The sequence below is a fragment of the Chanos chanos genome, chromosome 2 (assembly GCF_902362185.1).
Source record: "Chanos chanos chromosome 2, fChaCha1.1, whole genome shotgun sequence".
Classification (NCBI taxonomy): Eukaryota; Metazoa; Chordata; class Actinopteri; order Gonorynchiformes; family Chanidae; genus Chanos; species Chanos chanos.
Window position 1 is genome coordinate 28,193,772 of NC_044496.1, and position 17,500 is coordinate 28,211,271.

At 44.2% G+C, this 17,500-nt stretch overlaps 1 protein-coding gene across 1 annotated transcript in view; it reads left to right on the top strand.

The window, feature by feature from the left end:
- ryr1b (ryanodine receptor 1b (skeletal)) overlaps positions 1-17,500 on the top strand; it is an 82,586-nt gene that overhangs the window by 41,038 nt on the left and 24,048 nt on the right. The window contains exons 36-73 of the mRNA XM_030765221.1: positions 1-8; positions 250-825; positions 1,112-1,312; positions 1,416-1,527; positions 1,688-1,831; positions 2,240-2,513; positions 2,800-2,917; positions 3,059-3,191; positions 3,468-3,562; positions 3,917-4,052; positions 4,262-4,445; positions 4,735-4,846; positions 4,958-5,078; positions 5,317-5,486; positions 5,775-5,995; positions 6,226-6,316; positions 6,467-6,607; positions 6,728-6,888; positions 7,070-7,148; positions 7,280-7,369; positions 7,579-7,719; positions 7,821-7,898; positions 8,070-8,145; positions 8,281-8,404; positions 8,674-8,789; positions 8,931-8,998; positions 9,173-9,294; positions 9,787-9,836; positions 11,081-11,141; positions 11,267-11,393; positions 12,370-12,478; positions 12,613-12,694; positions 12,783-12,913; positions 13,290-13,610; positions 13,918-14,158; positions 14,468-14,555; positions 14,733-14,825; positions 15,379-15,393. The exon at positions 1-8 is cut by the window's left edge and continues 437 nt beyond it. Coding sequence (XP_030621081.1) covers positions 1-8; positions 250-825; positions 1,112-1,312; positions 1,416-1,527; positions 1,688-1,831; positions 2,240-2,513; positions 2,800-2,917; positions 3,059-3,191; positions 3,468-3,562; positions 3,917-4,052; positions 4,262-4,445; positions 4,735-4,846; positions 4,958-5,078; positions 5,317-5,486; positions 5,775-5,995; positions 6,226-6,316; positions 6,467-6,607; positions 6,728-6,888; positions 7,070-7,148; positions 7,280-7,369; positions 7,579-7,719; positions 7,821-7,898; positions 8,070-8,145; positions 8,281-8,404; positions 8,674-8,789; positions 8,931-8,998; positions 9,173-9,294; positions 9,787-9,836; positions 11,081-11,141; positions 11,267-11,393; positions 12,370-12,478; positions 12,613-12,694; positions 12,783-12,913; positions 13,290-13,610; positions 13,918-14,158; positions 14,468-14,555; positions 14,733-14,825; positions 15,379-15,393 — 5,210 coding nt within the window. The remainder of the gene's footprint in view (positions 9-249; positions 826-1,111; positions 1,313-1,415; positions 1,528-1,687; positions 1,832-2,239; positions 2,514-2,799; positions 2,918-3,058; positions 3,192-3,467; positions 3,563-3,916; positions 4,053-4,261; positions 4,446-4,734; positions 4,847-4,957; positions 5,079-5,316; positions 5,487-5,774; positions 5,996-6,225; positions 6,317-6,466; positions 6,608-6,727; positions 6,889-7,069; positions 7,149-7,279; positions 7,370-7,578; positions 7,720-7,820; positions 7,899-8,069; positions 8,146-8,280; positions 8,405-8,673; positions 8,790-8,930; positions 8,999-9,172; positions 9,295-9,786; positions 9,837-11,080; positions 11,142-11,266; positions 11,394-12,369; positions 12,479-12,612; positions 12,695-12,782; positions 12,914-13,289; positions 13,611-13,917; positions 14,159-14,467; positions 14,556-14,732; positions 14,826-15,378; positions 15,394-17,500) is intronic.

Consider the following 17,500-nt stretch of genomic DNA (forward strand, 5'->3'; position numbering starts at 1 on the left):
CCCTGCAGGTATGAACTGATGGAGCAGGAGTGACAGTCCAGTGCTTGTCCAGTGTCTTGCTGCATTTTAATCCCGATTTCCTAGCACTAGATTTATTTTTACATGAGTAATGGACAAGTCAGAGTCATGTAGTGTGGATAGAGTCAAAAACAAATTGGCTTTAAAATCAGAAAGAAGTATAAAAACAATGTGTACAAATACAGTTTGCTTAGCTTGTGGTGAAAGCTGTTTTCTCTGATCTGCTCACAGGAGCTGAAGACCAAATCCTTGAACATGCTGACAGAGGCTGTGATGGACGGCAGCCAGGCCATGCGTGATCCCGTGGGGGGCAGCGTGGAATTCCACTTTGTGCCCATCCTCAAACTCATTAGCACACTCCTCATCATGGGCATCTTTAATGACGATGATGTCAAACACATCCTCAAGATGATTGACCCCAACGTGTTTGGAGATGCCAAGGAAGAGGCAGAGGAAGAAAAGGCTGAGGAGGAGGCTGAGGCCCCAGCCAAGGAAGACGGGGAGGAGGCGAAGGAGGAAAAGGAGGCAGCAGAGGGAGAGGAAGAGGTGGTTGATGAAGGAGTGGGAGAAGAAGAGGAGGAGGAGGAAGAGGAGCTGAAGGCCCTGAAGAAGGAGGAGGGTGAAGAAGAGGAGGAAGAAGGAGAGAAAGGAGAGGAGGAAGGAACTGAAGGAAAAAAAGTGGATGGAGAGAAAGCAGAGGAGGAGAAGGAAGCAGAAGAAGTTGAAGAGGCAGAGCCCAAAGAGGAAGAGGAGGCACCAGAGGAGGGCTTACTGCAGATGAAGCTGCCAGAGTCTGTAAAGTTGCAGGTTTGTGCTCTTTATGCGCATGTATACACACACACACACACACACACACACACACACACACACACACACATATATATAAATATATAAAACATAAATATATATATATATATATATAAAACATTGTCTTTCTCCTTCTAAATGTATAGCCTGGACTTCCTCAGTGTATAAACAGGAAATATATTGACATGTATCATAGTAAATTAACAATCAATTTTTTTTTTAATCTATGCTCTTTTTCTCTTGCGCATATTTATCTCCCCTCTCTCTCTTTCTCTCTCTCTGTCAGATGTGCACCCTGCTGCAGTATTTCTGTGACTGTGAGCTCAGACACAGAGTGGAGGCCATTGTGGCCTACTCTGATACATTTGTGCAGCATGTTCAGACCAACCAGCGTGAACGCTACAACGAGCTGATGAGAGCTTTCACTATGACTGCTGCTGAAACTGCTCGCAAGACACGCGAATTCCGCTCTCCTCCACAGGAACAGGTGCCACATCCATCGTCTTGGAGTCACATCATACGGTATCGTGTGTGTGTGTTTTTGGGGCACAGTAGTGGTTAATCCTTGTTTTTCTTGCATGTGTCTTCAGGTCATTATGCTCACTAACTTCAAGAACAACCCTGATGACGAGGAATGTCCTGTGCCCGAGGAGATTCGGGAGGGCCTGCAGCAGTTCCACAATGACCTCCTGGCTCACTGTGGTCAGTCTGACTTTCCCATCTTCAAATTCAGTCCACCACGTTTGCTCATTTATGCATGTACTGAAGCCTTTGGTACCCGCAGTTCTGTGGTTGACATGGTGAGAAATGAAGTGTTCGTGCTTATATTCTGTTTGCTTAATCTGAACTCTCTATATTTCAGGTGTGCATGTAGAGGAAGAAGAGGAGGAGGAAGAGGTGGACACCTCTCTAAGAGGAAGACTGCTCAGCCTGGTTGAAAAAGTCAAAAACTTCCGTAAGAAGAAAGAGGAAGAGGAACCCGAGCCTGAGGAAGAGCCCAAACCCAGTGAGTGACAGAGGTTATGGTGACGTCGGCAGGATTTGGACAACATAACAAAAACGGGGCATTGATGGATATTAATGCACTGATGGATTTTATTTTTAGATCATTTTAGGACTGTCACATACATGATAATATAGTGTGTGATAACAGTTGAATGTGCAGGGATAGGTGTATGAGGTCATTTCATAATGGTAGGGGAGATTTTAGAACATGTAATATATTGTTTGTATAAGGGACATGCAGTAGCAGTACTAAAGCTAATTCTCATTAGATAAATAATTTAAGAAATGATCGATAGTTCTGACTTGTTTCAAAGTCTTTCAGAACATTCTGTCACAGAGACACCAGCCTGGTCTGGCACTGCTCTTATCGTTACGCTGACTGACTGACTGTAATGTCTCCCGTCTACAGGAACCTTACAGGAGCTCGTGTCCCACACAATGATCCACTGGGCTCAGGAATCCTTCATCCAGAACCCCGAGCTGGTGCGCCTCATGTTCAGCCTGCTACACCGGCAGTATGACGGCCTGGGAGAGCTGATGCGCGCCCTGCCCAAGGCCTACGCCATCAACGCTGTCTCTGTTCAGGACACCATGGAACTGCTGGAGTGCCTGGGACAGATCCGCTCCCTGCTCATCGTCCAGATGGGCCCAGAGGAGGAGAGGCTGATGATCCAGAGTATAGGGTCAGTATGCTTGGTTAAAATCACTGCACTGCTCGTGTAAGAACAGGGGCATGTGGCCCCTGCCTGTTAGCAAGAATAATTGCACAAAGTGCCTGTTCTGAACATCGGTGCTCTCTGTGGAAATAGATAGCACAGTGAGGTTTGATAGCTGGTCAGATGTAGCTGATGTTACACTGTTATCATTTTTAGGTGTTTGAGCTATATCGGAATAGTGCTGTCCTACGTAAGTAAGAAAAAAAAACTGTACTGTAAGTCCATGAGTCTATGTTGTTCTCTCTTATCTCAGGAACATCATGAACAACAAGGTGTTCTACCAACACCCTAACCTGATGCGAGCTCTGGGCATGCATGAGACGGTCATGGAGGTCATGGTGAATGTGCTGGGTGGTGGAGGAGATTCAAAGGTACAGCAGGGACTTTATTAGCAAACATAAGCAGAGGTATTGTGTGTGTGTGTATGTGTGTGACCTTAGACAAACCTCAGGCTTTGGTCTACTTTGGGCTTCTCTTTGAATTCCCTCTGCTTCCTTTCATCCTGTCTGCAGGAGATCCGGTTCCCGCAGATGGTGACCAATTGCTGTCGTTTCCTGTGCTACTTCTGTCGAATTAGCCGTCAGAACCAGCGCTCCATGTTCGACCACCTCTCTTACCTGCTGCAGAACAGTGGCATTGGCCTAGGTGAGACAGGATGCAGAAACACAGCAGCGTTTCACTGAGCACAGAGCAGTGTGTTGGTCTGTATTTTTAACAAAACAACTATAGAATTCATACTGCAAAGGCTTGATTTAACACCTGAGTTAATGTAAGGAGTTCATGGTCAGGGCATTGAGAAACACTTAATTTGTCTCCATTACTTTACTGTCATGTGAACGACACACCTTTGATAAAGCTTGTAAAATGAAATAGTGACCATGCAGTATAACAGTCCTTTTAAACGACATGCTGCTCTTTCAGGAATGCGTGGGTCCACTCCTCTGGATGTGGCTGCAGCGTCCTGCATTGACAACAATGAGCTGGCATTGGCTCTGCAGGAGCAAGACCTGGAGATGGTAATACAGGCTACATTCTCACCAAAGCTGCCCTCAGGGTTTAGTCTGTCCACTGTTACTTATACAGCTTGCTCCCCTTTTTGTATCTTCCATTGTGATGTGGCTTAGAAATAGCTGTTAGACCTGATAAAGTGGTGATTGCTTTTTGTTTCTTTATTTACTGTTAATTGTGTTACCGTATTATTTATTAATTTACTCTCAGCTTTTGTTTTCCACTTCAACATGTTGCAGGGATGTAGTTCTGATTTTTGCATGTGTGTGTGAGACCCAAAAATCTCAGAAAATATCAAAAATCTCTTTCTTTTTTGTAATTGAACTCCCACCCTCCCATTATATGTCTGTCTTTTTCTCTAGGTGGTGACGTATCTAGCTGGCTGTGGCCTGCAGAGCTGTCCCGTGCTGTTGTCCAAAGACTATCCTGACATCGGCTGGAACCCTGTCGGAGGAGAGCGGTATCTGGACTTTCTCCGCTTTGCTGTCTTTGTCAATGGTCAGTCTGTGTTTACTACTGACTGAATTTCCTGCTCACTGATTTGTTATTTTTACATAGAGTAATTTGAAACAGATTCTCTTGATCTAGGACATATTGTGCTGTTATATTGTACATCAGTTTGTGCAGTGGGTTTAGCACTAAAACCACTGGAGGTATCAAGAGAGTGGCTTTTACATGCTTACATACTCAGTACATTTCATCTGCAGGTGAGAGTGTAGAGGAGAACGCTAACGTTGTGGTGAGGCTACTGATTCGCCGACCTGAATGTTTTGGCCCTGCCCTCAGAGGTGAGGGAGGTGCAGGCCTCCTTGCTGCCATGGAGGAGGCTATTAAAATTTCAGAGGACCCTGCCAGAGATGGGCCCACTGTCAAAAAGGACAGACGTTTCATGTAAGTGAACGGGTAGATGGACTAGGCATCACACAGAGTCACCTTGGAAACATAGGAGACTAATACTGGATGTGTGGATCATAATGTGTACCTTATGAATATGTCACACAAACCTTCCCCTTTATGATGTTTTGAGCGGCTAAAAACATACGCACACACACGCGCGCACAACCACTCTGCACACGCGCAAAAAACATGATAGTAGAAATCTCTTTATTTTATGAGAGAGGAGCTTTGAAATTCAAAGTTGAATTTTATGACCTTACAACTGCCTATGATCGACTCATAGGTTTGGAGGGGAGGAGCAACACGAGGAGAACAGAGTGCATCTTGGGAACGCTATTATGTCCTTCTACTCAGCCCTCATTGACCTATTGGGTCGCTGTGCCCCTGAGATGCACGTAAGTCCAGCTTGAATGGTCAAGTACCACGGAGATCCCCTGGTGCTTGGCTCTGGGCAGTACTGAGGCTGAGACTGCTGATGTTTGACTCTTAACCACTCTTGTCCACAGTTGATCCAGGCTGGCAAAGGTGAAGCTTTGAGGATCAGGGCAATCCTGAGGTCCCTGGTGCCCATTGAAGACCTGGTTGGAGTCATTAGTCTGCCTGTGCAGATCCCCACCTTTGGCAAAGGTAAGAGGGACAAAGGAACCATGGCAGAGGGAGGGAGCGATGGACCATGGGGAAAACATCCAGCTTAGCTAGTCACCATTGCACCATTTAGCAGATTTCCTCAAGTCAAATAAATGTGAGCATTTAACCAGATACAAAGGATATGAGTAAGAGCATGGAATGAACATAGCAATGTTAGGACAGAAACACAGCACAACACTCAGATCTCTCCCTTCTGTCTCTGTTTCTCTCCATGCAGATGGCCAGATTGTTGAGCCCAAAATGTCTGCCAGTTTTGTGCCAGACCACAAGGCATCCATGGTGCTGTTCTTGGACAGAGTGTACGGAATTGATAACCAGGACTTCCTGTTGCACGTGTTGGAAGTGGGCTTCCTGCCTGACATGAGAGCTGCAGCCTCACTGGATACAGTCAGTCTCCTCTTTTCTTAGGCCTGCCCATGCAGTGTCAAATGCTTTTCATTTATGCTCCTCTCTGTAAAATATCAAAGCATTTCATTTATAAAACCATGTATTAAATCATATGTCAGGTGTAGTGTGTTAATGTGTGTAGTTTAATTAGAAAGAGACATAAACACTGTGTTTTAGTGGTTATTTCAACAAAAACAAATACTAAGAAGGTCTAAAGCAGCTGAAAACAGACAGCGTGTAAGATTTCTTGGTTCAGACCTTGTGTTTGTCTCACTGTCTCCCCTCCAGGCAGCGTTCAGCACCACAGAGATGGCATTGGCGCTGAACCGGTACCTTTGCTCAGCGGTTCTTCCCCTGCTCACCAAATGTGCCCCGCTGTTTGCTGGCACCGACCACCGCGCCATTATGATTGATTCCATGCTGCACACCATCTACAGGCTGTCCCGAGGCCGTGCCCTGACCAAGGCCCAGAGAGACGTCATCGAGGACTGCCTCATGTCACTCGTCAAGTCAGTGACTCTCCTCACAACACCCTGTGGACTAGTTCATTTGACTGGAACTGCACACAATCATCCATAGATCTGTTTCACTTTTTTTAGTATTTCCTTTCAGTATTTAATCTGTTGTTTAAAAGATGTGTGATCAAGAGGCTTTAATGTTGGTTGATCAGTCTTTTTCTTTTTTTTTGTGAAACTGGTGCTTGTCACGTGTCTTTGATATTATATTTCCTTATTTTCAGGTACCTCCGGCCGTCGATGCTGCAGCATCTGCTGAGGAGACTGGTATTCGATGTGCCAATCCTTAATGAATATGCCAAGATGCCCCTTAAGGTACAACCAGAACGGATTTGTTTATCTTTATGATTCCTGAAAAGGTCATTTGAGACCCAGTTGTACCAGCATTCATCCTTTGGAAAGTATCTGTTTTCAGTTATTTGAGTTGTGTCAGTCTGTTATAATTTAATTATGTGATTCGTGTAGTTGTTGACCAACCACTATGAGCGTTGCTGGAAGTATTACTGTCTTCCTAACGGATGGGCCAACTTTGGCGTCACGTCAGAGGAGGAGCTGCATCTGTCTCGCAAGCTCTTCTGGGGTATCTTTGAGTCACTGGCGCACAAGGTAGGAGATTAACATACGTACTAAATGGATTGGACACTGACTCACTTTAAAATAAACTTGCCCGGAGCTGCACTTCTTATGTTTTGTCCTGCTTGTCTCCGTGTTTTCTTTCTTGGGCAGAAATATGATGCAGAGCTGTTTAAGATTGCCATGCCATGCATCTGTGCAATAGCAGGTGCCATCCCTCCAGACTACGTAGATGCTAGCTACACTGCGACTGAGAAAAAAGCCTCTGTCGATGCTGAGGGCAACTTTGACCCAAAGCCTGTGGAGACCACGAAGTGAGAACATTGATAAAACAGTAGTCATATCTCCACAGGGAGTTTAAGAGAGATGAGACAAACCGTAGTAGAAATGTAACAGATGAAATGGTGTCAATGGTTAGAGAGGACAAGAGGTTCTGTAGGTGAGTACTTCCTCATATGTCAGTGGTTTGTTAACATGCTCCCTGATTGTCCACAGCACCATTATCCCAGAGAGACTGGATCCCTTTATCAATAAGTATGCAGAGCATACACATGACAAGTGGGCCTTTGAGAAGGTTAGTCACATGACATCAGGTTTGTTTGTATTATGCCTTCATCTCTAAGGACAAAACAAGTGCTGTTAAGCTATTATTAATTAAGCTTTTAATCTGCTGAGTCAATAGCTGTGATGTGGTTGTGTTTACAGATCCAGAACAACTGGACGTATGGAGAGGTCCTGGATGAGGATGCCAAGACACACCCCATGCTCCGCCCATACAAGACATTCTCTGAGAAGGTCTGCACACTGCCCCATCATATTCATTATTTGATACTCATTCTTTCATGGCAGTTATAATTGGAAAGGCAAATATTGATGGCAAATGGCTTAACCTCCATCTCACTCTCACTACAGTTGGATTCACAGCCGTTAATTGTCCTTATCTGACTTTTACTGCCAGTTGTCCACCAGTGTGCGAGATAAATCTGTTTTTCTGGGTTCTCCAGGATAAGGAGATCTATCGCTGGCCCATTAAAGAGTCAATAAAGGCCATGTTAGCCTGGGAATGGACGCTGGAGAAGGCGAGAGACGGAGAAGGAGAGAAGACAGAAAAGAAAGCCAGCAGGAAGATCTCCCACACAGCTCAGGTAGAGGAGAAATGAGATGTGGGTTTTCAGATGATTTCCCATGAACTGTTTCATTGTTTCATGTCATTAACTGTAACTGCATCTCCCTAATCTCCTTATAGGCTACTTATGATCCCAGTCAGGGTTACAACCCTCAGCCTGTAGACTTAACGGGAATGGCACTGTCCAGAGAGCTGCAGGTAATGACCACCACTCTGCCTCCGTCGCTTTTTATCGATCCATGCATTTTTTTCCCTTCTCTGTCTTTTTTTCTGGCTAGAATTAAGTCTGTAATTTGGCCTACACATGCTTGGACTACATGCCCCTACATTGTTTTCTCTTTTCATTTCTGTCTGTTCTCCTCCTTCTAGTCCATGGCTGAACAGTTGGCTGAGAACTATCACAACACCTGGGGCCGTAAGAAGAAGCTGGAGCTTCAGGCTAAAGGTAGGATAACAGAAGACTCCGATCAGAATAGGCTGACGGTGTGAAAACACAATGATGGACATGATCTACATGCCATTGGCAGGATATAAACATCTGAAGATCATTGTTTTTTGTGCTTGACTGTGTCTTCTGTAGGGGGCGGTACACATCCTCTGCTGGTGCCTTACGACACTCTGACGGCTAAGGAGAAAGCACGTGACAGGGAGAAAGCCCAGGACCTGCTCAAATTCCTCCAGCTCAATGGATACGCTGTCACTAGGTAACACAGTCTTAACCTGTTAGAGAAGTGTGTCAGCACAGCATTACATAGCACAGCCTCTTCTCTGTGTAATGATCTGAGTGTTGTCTATGTTGATCATAACTTATCTCTGTCCTTCTCTTAAGTGTCCTCCCCTTGTTCCATGGCAGCCCTGGAGTTCAGTGTATTTTTTGCTTTTTGGTTCTAATTGTCTGTTCCCTATGTCTGTCTCTCTTGGTTTCTCTATCTCTCACACTCACACACACACACACATGCACAAAACTACTCAGGGGCCTGAAAGATATGGAGCAGGAGATCTCCTCCATTGAGAAGCGTTTTGCTTATGGATTCTTGCAGAAGTTACTGAAGTGGATGGAAATTGCTCAGGAGTTCATCGCCCACCTGGGTAAGGCTCAAACCATAAACAGAGAATAAAAACTTGTTACAGTTTCCTTAAAATTTCTAATAAGATCCAAAATCTCACACAATCATGAAATAGTCAATAAACTGTGTGTGTATGTTTGTGTGTGGGCATGTCTGCCTCCAGAGGCTGTTGTGAGCAGTGGTAGAGTAGAGAAATCCCCTCATGAACAGGAGATCAAGTTCTTTGCCAAGGTGAGTTTGCCAGACCACTTCAGCCTTATTGTACGAAATAGCCATTCACTGTATCCTAGCCCTCAGTTTTTCATGAATAGTACCCAATGCAGGAACCTTTTATCATTCTTATCAGAGCAGCACTGGTATGAGAACCACTCACCCCAAACTTTATTTATGCTCTCCTGCTGTCAGATCCTGCTGCCACTGGTCAATCAGTACTTTAAGAACCACTGCCTCTACTTCCTGTCCACTCCTGCCAAAATTCTGGGCAGTGGAGGGCATTCCTCCAACAAGGAGAAGGAGATGATCGCTAGGTAACTCACCCACAAGTGCTTTGATCCTTATCTCTGTACCAGCAGTGATCGTTCCCACAAAACCTTAGACTGTTCACAGCCTGACCTATGGATGGAGTTTATATAATCACCGTTTTTATATGCGTTATCTGTGGACTGTCAGAATGATTCCCCTTGGCCAGGTTTAGTCTTTAAAGTTTATTTAGTAATATTTACATGCTGTACTAAATAGTGTAAGCAATTTGGTGCATGGAAACCTTGGTGATATTTCGACATAAACACCACATCCTCTTTTGCATCCTGCCCAACCTTCTCCCTGTGTTGCTCTGTCTTCCACTTTTCCAAATGACCTTCCTCTGTGTCTCTTCATCTCGTTATCATCCTTCTTTTCTTTTCTGAGCCACATTGATCTCCTCCCCCTCTTCCCTTGCCTCCCTTCCCTTGCTCCTGTTCTTCGTTCCTCTCTCTCTCTCTCTCTCTCTCTCTCTCTTTCTCTCTTTCTTCCTGCCTCAGTATCTTCTGTAAGTTGGCTGCTCTGGTGAGACACAGGGTTTCCCTCTTTGGTAAGGAATCTGCATGAAGGGCTAGTGTCACTGTTCTCCTTCTCATTCCCTCTTTGTTTACTCTGCTCCTTCTTGCCTTAATCATACCCTTCTCATTCTAATTAAACAGCTCATCATCTTTAATGTTTGTGTTCTTAAGGACTGACCATAGTAGCTTCTCTCTTTCTCTCTCTCTCTCTCTCTCTCTCTCTCTCTCTCTCTCTCTCTGCCTCTCTCTCTCACTGAGGCCCTAACAATTTTATTGCTATTCTTTTAATCCTTCTTTCTTTCTTTCTTTCTTTCTTTCTTTCTTTCTTTCTTTCTTTGTGTTTTGCTGGGCTTTTGCTGTGCTGGTTTATGTCTTAGCTTTCTTTTGCAAACTTGTAGTGTGCAATGCTAACATTTAAATTTCGTAGTTGAAAGATAACAACGAGAATCAGATCTGCTACAATTCTTAGTCTATTTCTTGTTTTTCACTGAACTAACAATCAACATAGAGCAGTAGTTGCTCTCTTTCAAACTGAGAGGCATAGGATTAACTCAATGGGGAAACAGTTCTGTGCAGTCTAATGAACTCATAGCATATATTTTAATTTTTCGTGCAGAGGGCAACTGTAACTTAATTAGACTCAGTAAGCACTGCAATTTAAAATGATGTTTTCACAGCTAGTGGAATTTAGCTGTTTATGCTTCAGCATTCCTGACTTTCAGAACTGTTCCCACTGATTTGTTTTTTATCACACATTACATGAGGTCAGTTCTTTTTATCTGTTTTAATGGGTAAGCTCATGCTGTTGTTAGCTTGGTTTGCATGAGACATTGTGTGCATTAGTTAACTCTTGAAGTCATTCGCACTCATGTTTCAGGAGCACTGTCACTCTGCTATTTAGAAATTAGTTCTCTCCAAGACACTGATGCGTGTCAGAGACATGAAAGGACATTGCTGTTTGGATTTGGGGTTCTTATTGGTATTTCAGTGGTTTTCCTGGTGTGAGATAATGTTTTTCTGTCTCCAACTGTGGTACCCAGTACAACTGGTGATTGACTGGATAACTGAACTAAAACCAGCTGTAGCTCACTGCAACACAACCCGCCACCTTTTTAAGTTCAGCAGAATAGTTTTATAGTTACAGCTTTTTCAAGGTTGTTGGTGTAATTTGAGTGTAAATAACTATTGGTGCAGGGCACAGAATTAAGTTATGAACCTCTGTAACTCCAATGCCATCTAGAGCTTTGATTGTAAATATCACATCTGTTGTGCACAGGAACGGATGCTTCTGCAGTGGTGAACTGCCTGCACATCCTGTCTCGCTCACTGGATGCCAGGTAAACATTTCTCTTTATTTGTGCTAGTCCTGTGGCCACTGTTCTCAAGAACACATTTGCTTTGATTCCCTTCTCTGCTCTTTGTTTGTTTGTCACTCTGTCCTTGCACTGTTTCCTGTGCTCAGGACCGTGATGAAATCTGGCCCTGAGATTGTGAAAGCTGGTGTACGCTCGTTCTTCGAGAGTGCTGCTGATGACATTGAGAAGATGGTAGAGAACCTCAAACTGGGGAAAGTGTCCACCAAAAATCAGGTCAGACCAAAAAAAAAGCACCCTGTTACTCCCTTTTTTCTGCCCAGCTGTTTTACATAAGTGACCCGACGCGAGTAAACCCTCCACATCGTGGCCACGTCAACTTTACAGGAGAGCACAAAAACCGCAGAGCATAAATATTTTTTCAAAAATGAGATAGTGGTGGATTCAAATTCCTGACGTGCTTATCTACCATTCGCCCTCTTTTTGAAACTGAAAGTGATTTGTAAATATGAAAAAAGTAAGAAATATCGAGGCAAGTTGGTCGTATGCTTCCGTCTTTTGATACAGTTATGCAGTTCAAGATCACCCTCTCACATTCACTGTGATGTCAACTTGCAACACAAAACAATTTTGATAAAAAATAAATAATACTGGATTTATGACTGAAACCAGAAAGAATGTCCTTCTTCTGTGGTGGGTTTTGATCGCTTTTCTTCTTTTGTGGTGTTGTAACGCAATGCTGAGCCTAGCCAATCACTGTGGCTGAAACAGTTGCCCAAGTCCATGTAGTCCTTCCAGGTAGTCCTCCAACTATTCAAATGCAAATTAACACTCACACCACTCACAAGAACAATGGGAAGGATTTTCCAGCCATCAGCAGCCATTAGTCCTCCAGCCTTTCAGAGGCAATTGCATACTGGGATAGCTTCACAGTCAGAGCTGAGTAGGTCAGAAAATGAAAAAGGCTGATTTCTCAGAACTGTGGTTTGCAAAATCCTAATTTTCTATTGAGCATTACAGCCAAAGTATTTGGTCAATCTTGGCAAGTAATTACTCATTTTGTAGCCCTGAATCTGAACTTTAGTATCTTGTGATAAAACAAAAATTGAAATTTTGCGAATGTGCCCGTAAAACATGAGTTCGTTGACATATGTATTCCAGCCTCTCTTACACACAAACACACACACACACACACACACACAGAGAGAGAGCATTATTTAATCAATCTCTGCCTTTTTGTCGCTTTCATCAGGTCAAGGGTGTGTCCCAGAACATCAACTACACCACCATTGCTCTGCTTCCAGTGCTCACCTCTCTGTTTGATCACATTGCCCAGCATCAGTTTGGAGATGATGTCATCCGTGAGTCTGCATATTTGTATTACTCTTATCTGTTCATTGTCCGTTTCCACATTTTGCATTATCAAAAACTCAAATGATGTATGATACACAAATGACTGTGATGGTTTGTCTCTCTCTGTTCCTGTGGTGCATAGTGGACGACCTCCAGATGTCCTGTTATCGGATCATGTGCAGTATATATTCTCTGGGCACCGTGAAAACCCCTCACGTTGAGAAGTCAGTTACAACTCTAGACTTTTGTATTATATGAATCTGGGTTGATGTTTACATTGTTGATAACATTGTTATCGCGTGTTGTAAACAGACAAAGGCCGGCTCTTGGCGAGTGTTTGGCACATTTGGCTGCTGCAATGCCCGTGGCCTTCTTGGAACCCCACCTCAATGAGTTCAATGCCTACTCCGTCTACACAACCAAAACCCCCAGGGAAAGAAGCAGTAAGTGCTGTACCTGAAGTTTCACTAAGTAACATCTCAGCCACTATATATTATAGAGAGGTGCAAAGTACTGGTTGTATGTGTTACGTCAGTTTAAGCAGTTCTAATGCATTATAATGAAGTCATAATTGTGTTATTGCATATTTAATATAAATGATGAAACCTTAAGTTATTGGGTTTGATTAGGCCTCCATAGAATGTCTAGTGCCATTTCAGATATAAAAATTGTGCAGAAATGTGCGTGTTTCCTATACTGTGATTAATAAAACGCACGAGGCACTCGTGAGAGCCACTGACAGTTTGTTTTTATCAGTCCAGTGAATTTTGCTCTAAATACATACACATTTCTGTCTGTCCTCCCTTCTTATCGCTACAGTTCTGGGTCTGCCAAGCCAGGTCCAGGAGCTGTGTCCAGATATCCCTGAACTGGACATTATAATGAAGGAGATTGGAGACCTGGCGGAGTCTGGAGCCCGTTACACAGAGATGCCTCACGTCATCGAGATCACTCTGCCTATGCTCTGTAACTATCTGCCACGCTGGTGGGAGAGGGGCCTTGAGAACTTCCCTGAGCAGGAAGGCCAGCTGTGCACAGAGGTCACATCAGAACACCTCAACCAGCTGCTGGGCAGCATCATGAAGATCGTGGTCAATAACCTGGGCATTGATGAAGCTTCCTGGATGAAGAGATTGGCTGGTTAGTGAGGAGAGATGTGGAGGTTCTTACCGGTCTTGGGTTTTGTGGTTTGTTCAGAGCAACAACATGGAATGTGAATGTATCACCAGTAAAACAATAAAAGTACCTGAAGTCAGTAGCAAAATACAAGCCTACGTAATATTCACACATTGGCCTCAGTCTTTTTGAGTAAATCTAAAGCCGTTTTTAAGCATGCCCTTCCTGTTAGATATTTGTTAAATGGCAGAGGCATGGGCACAGGTATTAGATCAGTTATGATAGTGTGCCTGACTTTGGGTTTGTGTTTTTCTCTGGGTTTGACATGCAGTGTTTGCCCAGCCTATTGTGAGCAGGGCCAAACCTGAGATGCTAAAGTCCCACTTCATCCCCACCATGGAGAAACTGAAAAAACGCTGTGGGAAGGTGGTGGCTGAGGAGGAGCATCTCCGTATGGAGGGCAAAACCGAGGTGGACAGTGAGCAGGGAACCATTCGGGACGAATTTGCTGTGCTTTGCAGAGACCTGTATGCCCTCTACCCTCTGCTCATTCGCTACGTGGACAACAACAGGTACCTGCACCCACCATGTGACCTGCTCAAGGACAGTTTTTGGAGTATGCATCTTGACATGGTAAAGGGGCAGAGTTTAAGAGTATAGTTATGGAATATTAAATTTCTCTACTGTTGCATGCTCCCAGACACTTTGATATTGTAAGCAAAAGAGAAACAAAGCACCACACTCAAACAGAAACAGTATATCTTCCATGACTCATCCCTAAAGACACAGTTTGGCTACAGTCACAGATGTGTCTTTGGATGATTGATATGGTCAAAGCCAGCCAGTTACTGTGACCTCACCTCACTTTCTGTTGTGAAAAGAGCGAGATGGTTGACCTGTCCTGACCCCGATGCTGAGGATCTGTTCAGGATGGTTGGTGAAGTTTTCATCTTCTGGTCCAAGTCTCACGTGAGTCACTCTGCCTTGCTCTTTATGTTTGTGTTTGAGTCTGGCATGATATGCATTAGATAGACACTTTAGAAGGAGGTTTTAAGGTTTTCTTTAAGGTTTTTCTTTCACAGCTGTTGTTGCTACTCCAGCTGTTTTTTTAAAGTCCTTAAGTCTTCTGTTTTGTGATCAATGCAGAACTTCAAGCGTGAGGAACAGAACTTTGTGGTGATGAATGAGATCAACAACATGTCCTTCCTTACAGCAGACAGCAAGAGCAAAATGAGCAAGGTGAGGCCTGTCGGCTCTCATGCAACCACAATGTACATGGACACATGAACAGAACAGAACAGAAAGAACATTTCTCATGCATTAGTGTTCTCATGTTAACCTCTTTATATGCCCAGTCCACCCAATGTACAAAATTGCATATTTTCTGTTCTATTTAGTTTGAAAAATGTGTTTCTAAGAGAAAAGGTGAAGCTCTGAAGTTGATCAAAGATTGTCCCATAACTGTGTGTGCAATAAGTGTCTCGCTGTATTTGTTCTAGGAAGAGTCCTAGAGATGGTAGTGGATGACAGTGAAGAAAATGGTTTGCAAAGTGATTTCACGTTCTGTTTTGCTGTAGGATATGCTGATGTCTCTCCACAGAGGAGAAAAAGTTCTGTCTTCCTCTTCATTAAGCATTGCAGTGTGTTCAGGGGACAGTGCTGTTAGAGTTTAATTTCATCAGGGGTGGAGGTTTGGGGACAGCAGGGAGGTGATGTATGCACAGGAGGAGAAATGTTAATGGTAATGTCTCTCTCTGTGTTCTGTCTCGGTTTGGAACGCTGTGGCCACAAGACTGGGGACGGAGAGGTTAGACCACGTTTTTGCACGAAAGCTGTGCTGAGTCGCATGGCACACAATGCTGAGGCTTTTCATCAAACTCCCGCACACACTGGCACTCTCACACACGCTCACACAATCTCACACACTCTCACACACAAACACACACTCTCACACACACACTGGCACTCTCACACACTCTCACACACAAACACACACAAACTCACACACTCTCACCCACACACTGGCACTCTCACACACTCTCACACAGTTTCACACATGCACACACACACTCTCACACACACAAACACACACACACTCACACACAGACACACACACACACACATAAACTCAAAAGTGTATGCATTCATTTAAGTGGTTAGATTTAGGAAAAAGAACACATAAGGACATGATTCTGAGTGTTTTCTTACACAAACTCACTAGTAACACGAAAAGGACAGTTATTTGTGAGTAAATGGCAGTGTATAATTGGACTAGCTGAACACTGAACAGTAAGTCTCTCCACAACAGGAGTCCTTTTCATGACAGGTAGGTCAGCATGGTCTGAAATGACAGACCAGACAAAGCCAGATGTCATTTCATGTGGTGTGAAGTCACTGCCAGTGTGTGGAGGGCTGTTTGGATGGTGTTTGATGAAAGCTCTCAGCTGTAGGCAGTAGAGTCAGGTTCATGGCACTCTGCTCAGCTGCCTGTTGCAGCTGGACCTGAGTCCCATTGTCCTGCTGTTGAGTTTGATGGGTTTTGGATCTTGTTTGCTGGAAGTTCTTGCAGACTCTTATTTCTTCTCTGTTCTCTCCCTGTTCTTCTGTTTGTTTTTGATGTTTGAATATTCTTTTTTTAAGCTTTGGTGGTAAAGCTCCTTCACAAGGGGGGGCATTTAATCCCCCTTCTCTTTGCTCATTCTTCAGCATTTGTCCTATTTAGGCATTCCCAAAATTCATTACTTTGACAGGAGAAAGCACATTATGAGAGTCATATCATGGGAGAAGTAGTCTTTGTGGGAACATGGGTAGTGGAGTAGATTTTCAGTCACATATGCTAATACTGACCCTCCCTCCACCATCTAATTCACTCATATCACTGAAACATTATAGCAGAAAAAGCATTGTCCCCTTACATTAATTTAGCTAAGTTACCCTGCTGCCTTTCAGAGGCCATAGCTGTAGACCCTACTCACACTTTCAGTCCTGTGAAAAGCTTGTGTTTCTGGCAGCATAAGTGTGGTGTAAAGGCTGTAGGATCACACCTGTACTCCTGTGCTGTAAGAAGGCCATTACTGTAAACACATCTGTTATCTCCTCACACTGGAGCCTTTCTCTACCTACCTACCACAGACAGACAGACAGACGGACGGACACACACACACACACACACATTCATTTTCTCTCTCCCTGCACCCCCCCACCCCCCCACCCCCCCGGTCCCGTGTGCACAAACACACACACACATTCATTTCTCTCTCTCTCTCTCCCTCACACACACACACACACACACGTACCCACAGTGGTTAGAGGGAGGTCCTGGCGGGAGCAGACAACAGTCAGTAATGGTGTCTTGCAGCAGCAGAAGTGGAGTGTGTGAAGAATGTGAGGTAGTGATGGAGCCAGCCCCATAGCCTGGTGCTGTTCTCTAGCGTGCTGTGCTGGGGGTTGGAGGGTAGGGTGGGGGGCTATGCTGCAATACTAACAGTGGGGCTGCCTTGTGTGTGTACAGCTGCTCAAGGTCTCTTACTGCAGCCCAAGCAATGTCCTGGTCTCTGGTCCTCTCCCAGGTGCTAACATCACCCTGCACTTTGTGACACCTGTGGCAGAAACCCCGCCCCCCAGGTTGTAGCTGTAGATGGTAGTGTTTGAGTTTAATGCCTGCTCTCTAAGCATGGTGTCAATGTTTTCCTCTGCTGGTTTAATAGAGTCATCCTTTCCCTTTTTGTGGAATGTCCCACTGCAACTCCTGAGTAATTTTCCTCCATCCTTTCCTTCCCTTATGCAACACATAATACATTCAATCCCAACAGCAGATAAAGCAGCTGGTAATAGACAGATATTTATTACAAAAACTTTGAAAACTTGAAAAGGAGAAGTGTTTTATATGTATGATCCCAAAGCTCATTACCAGG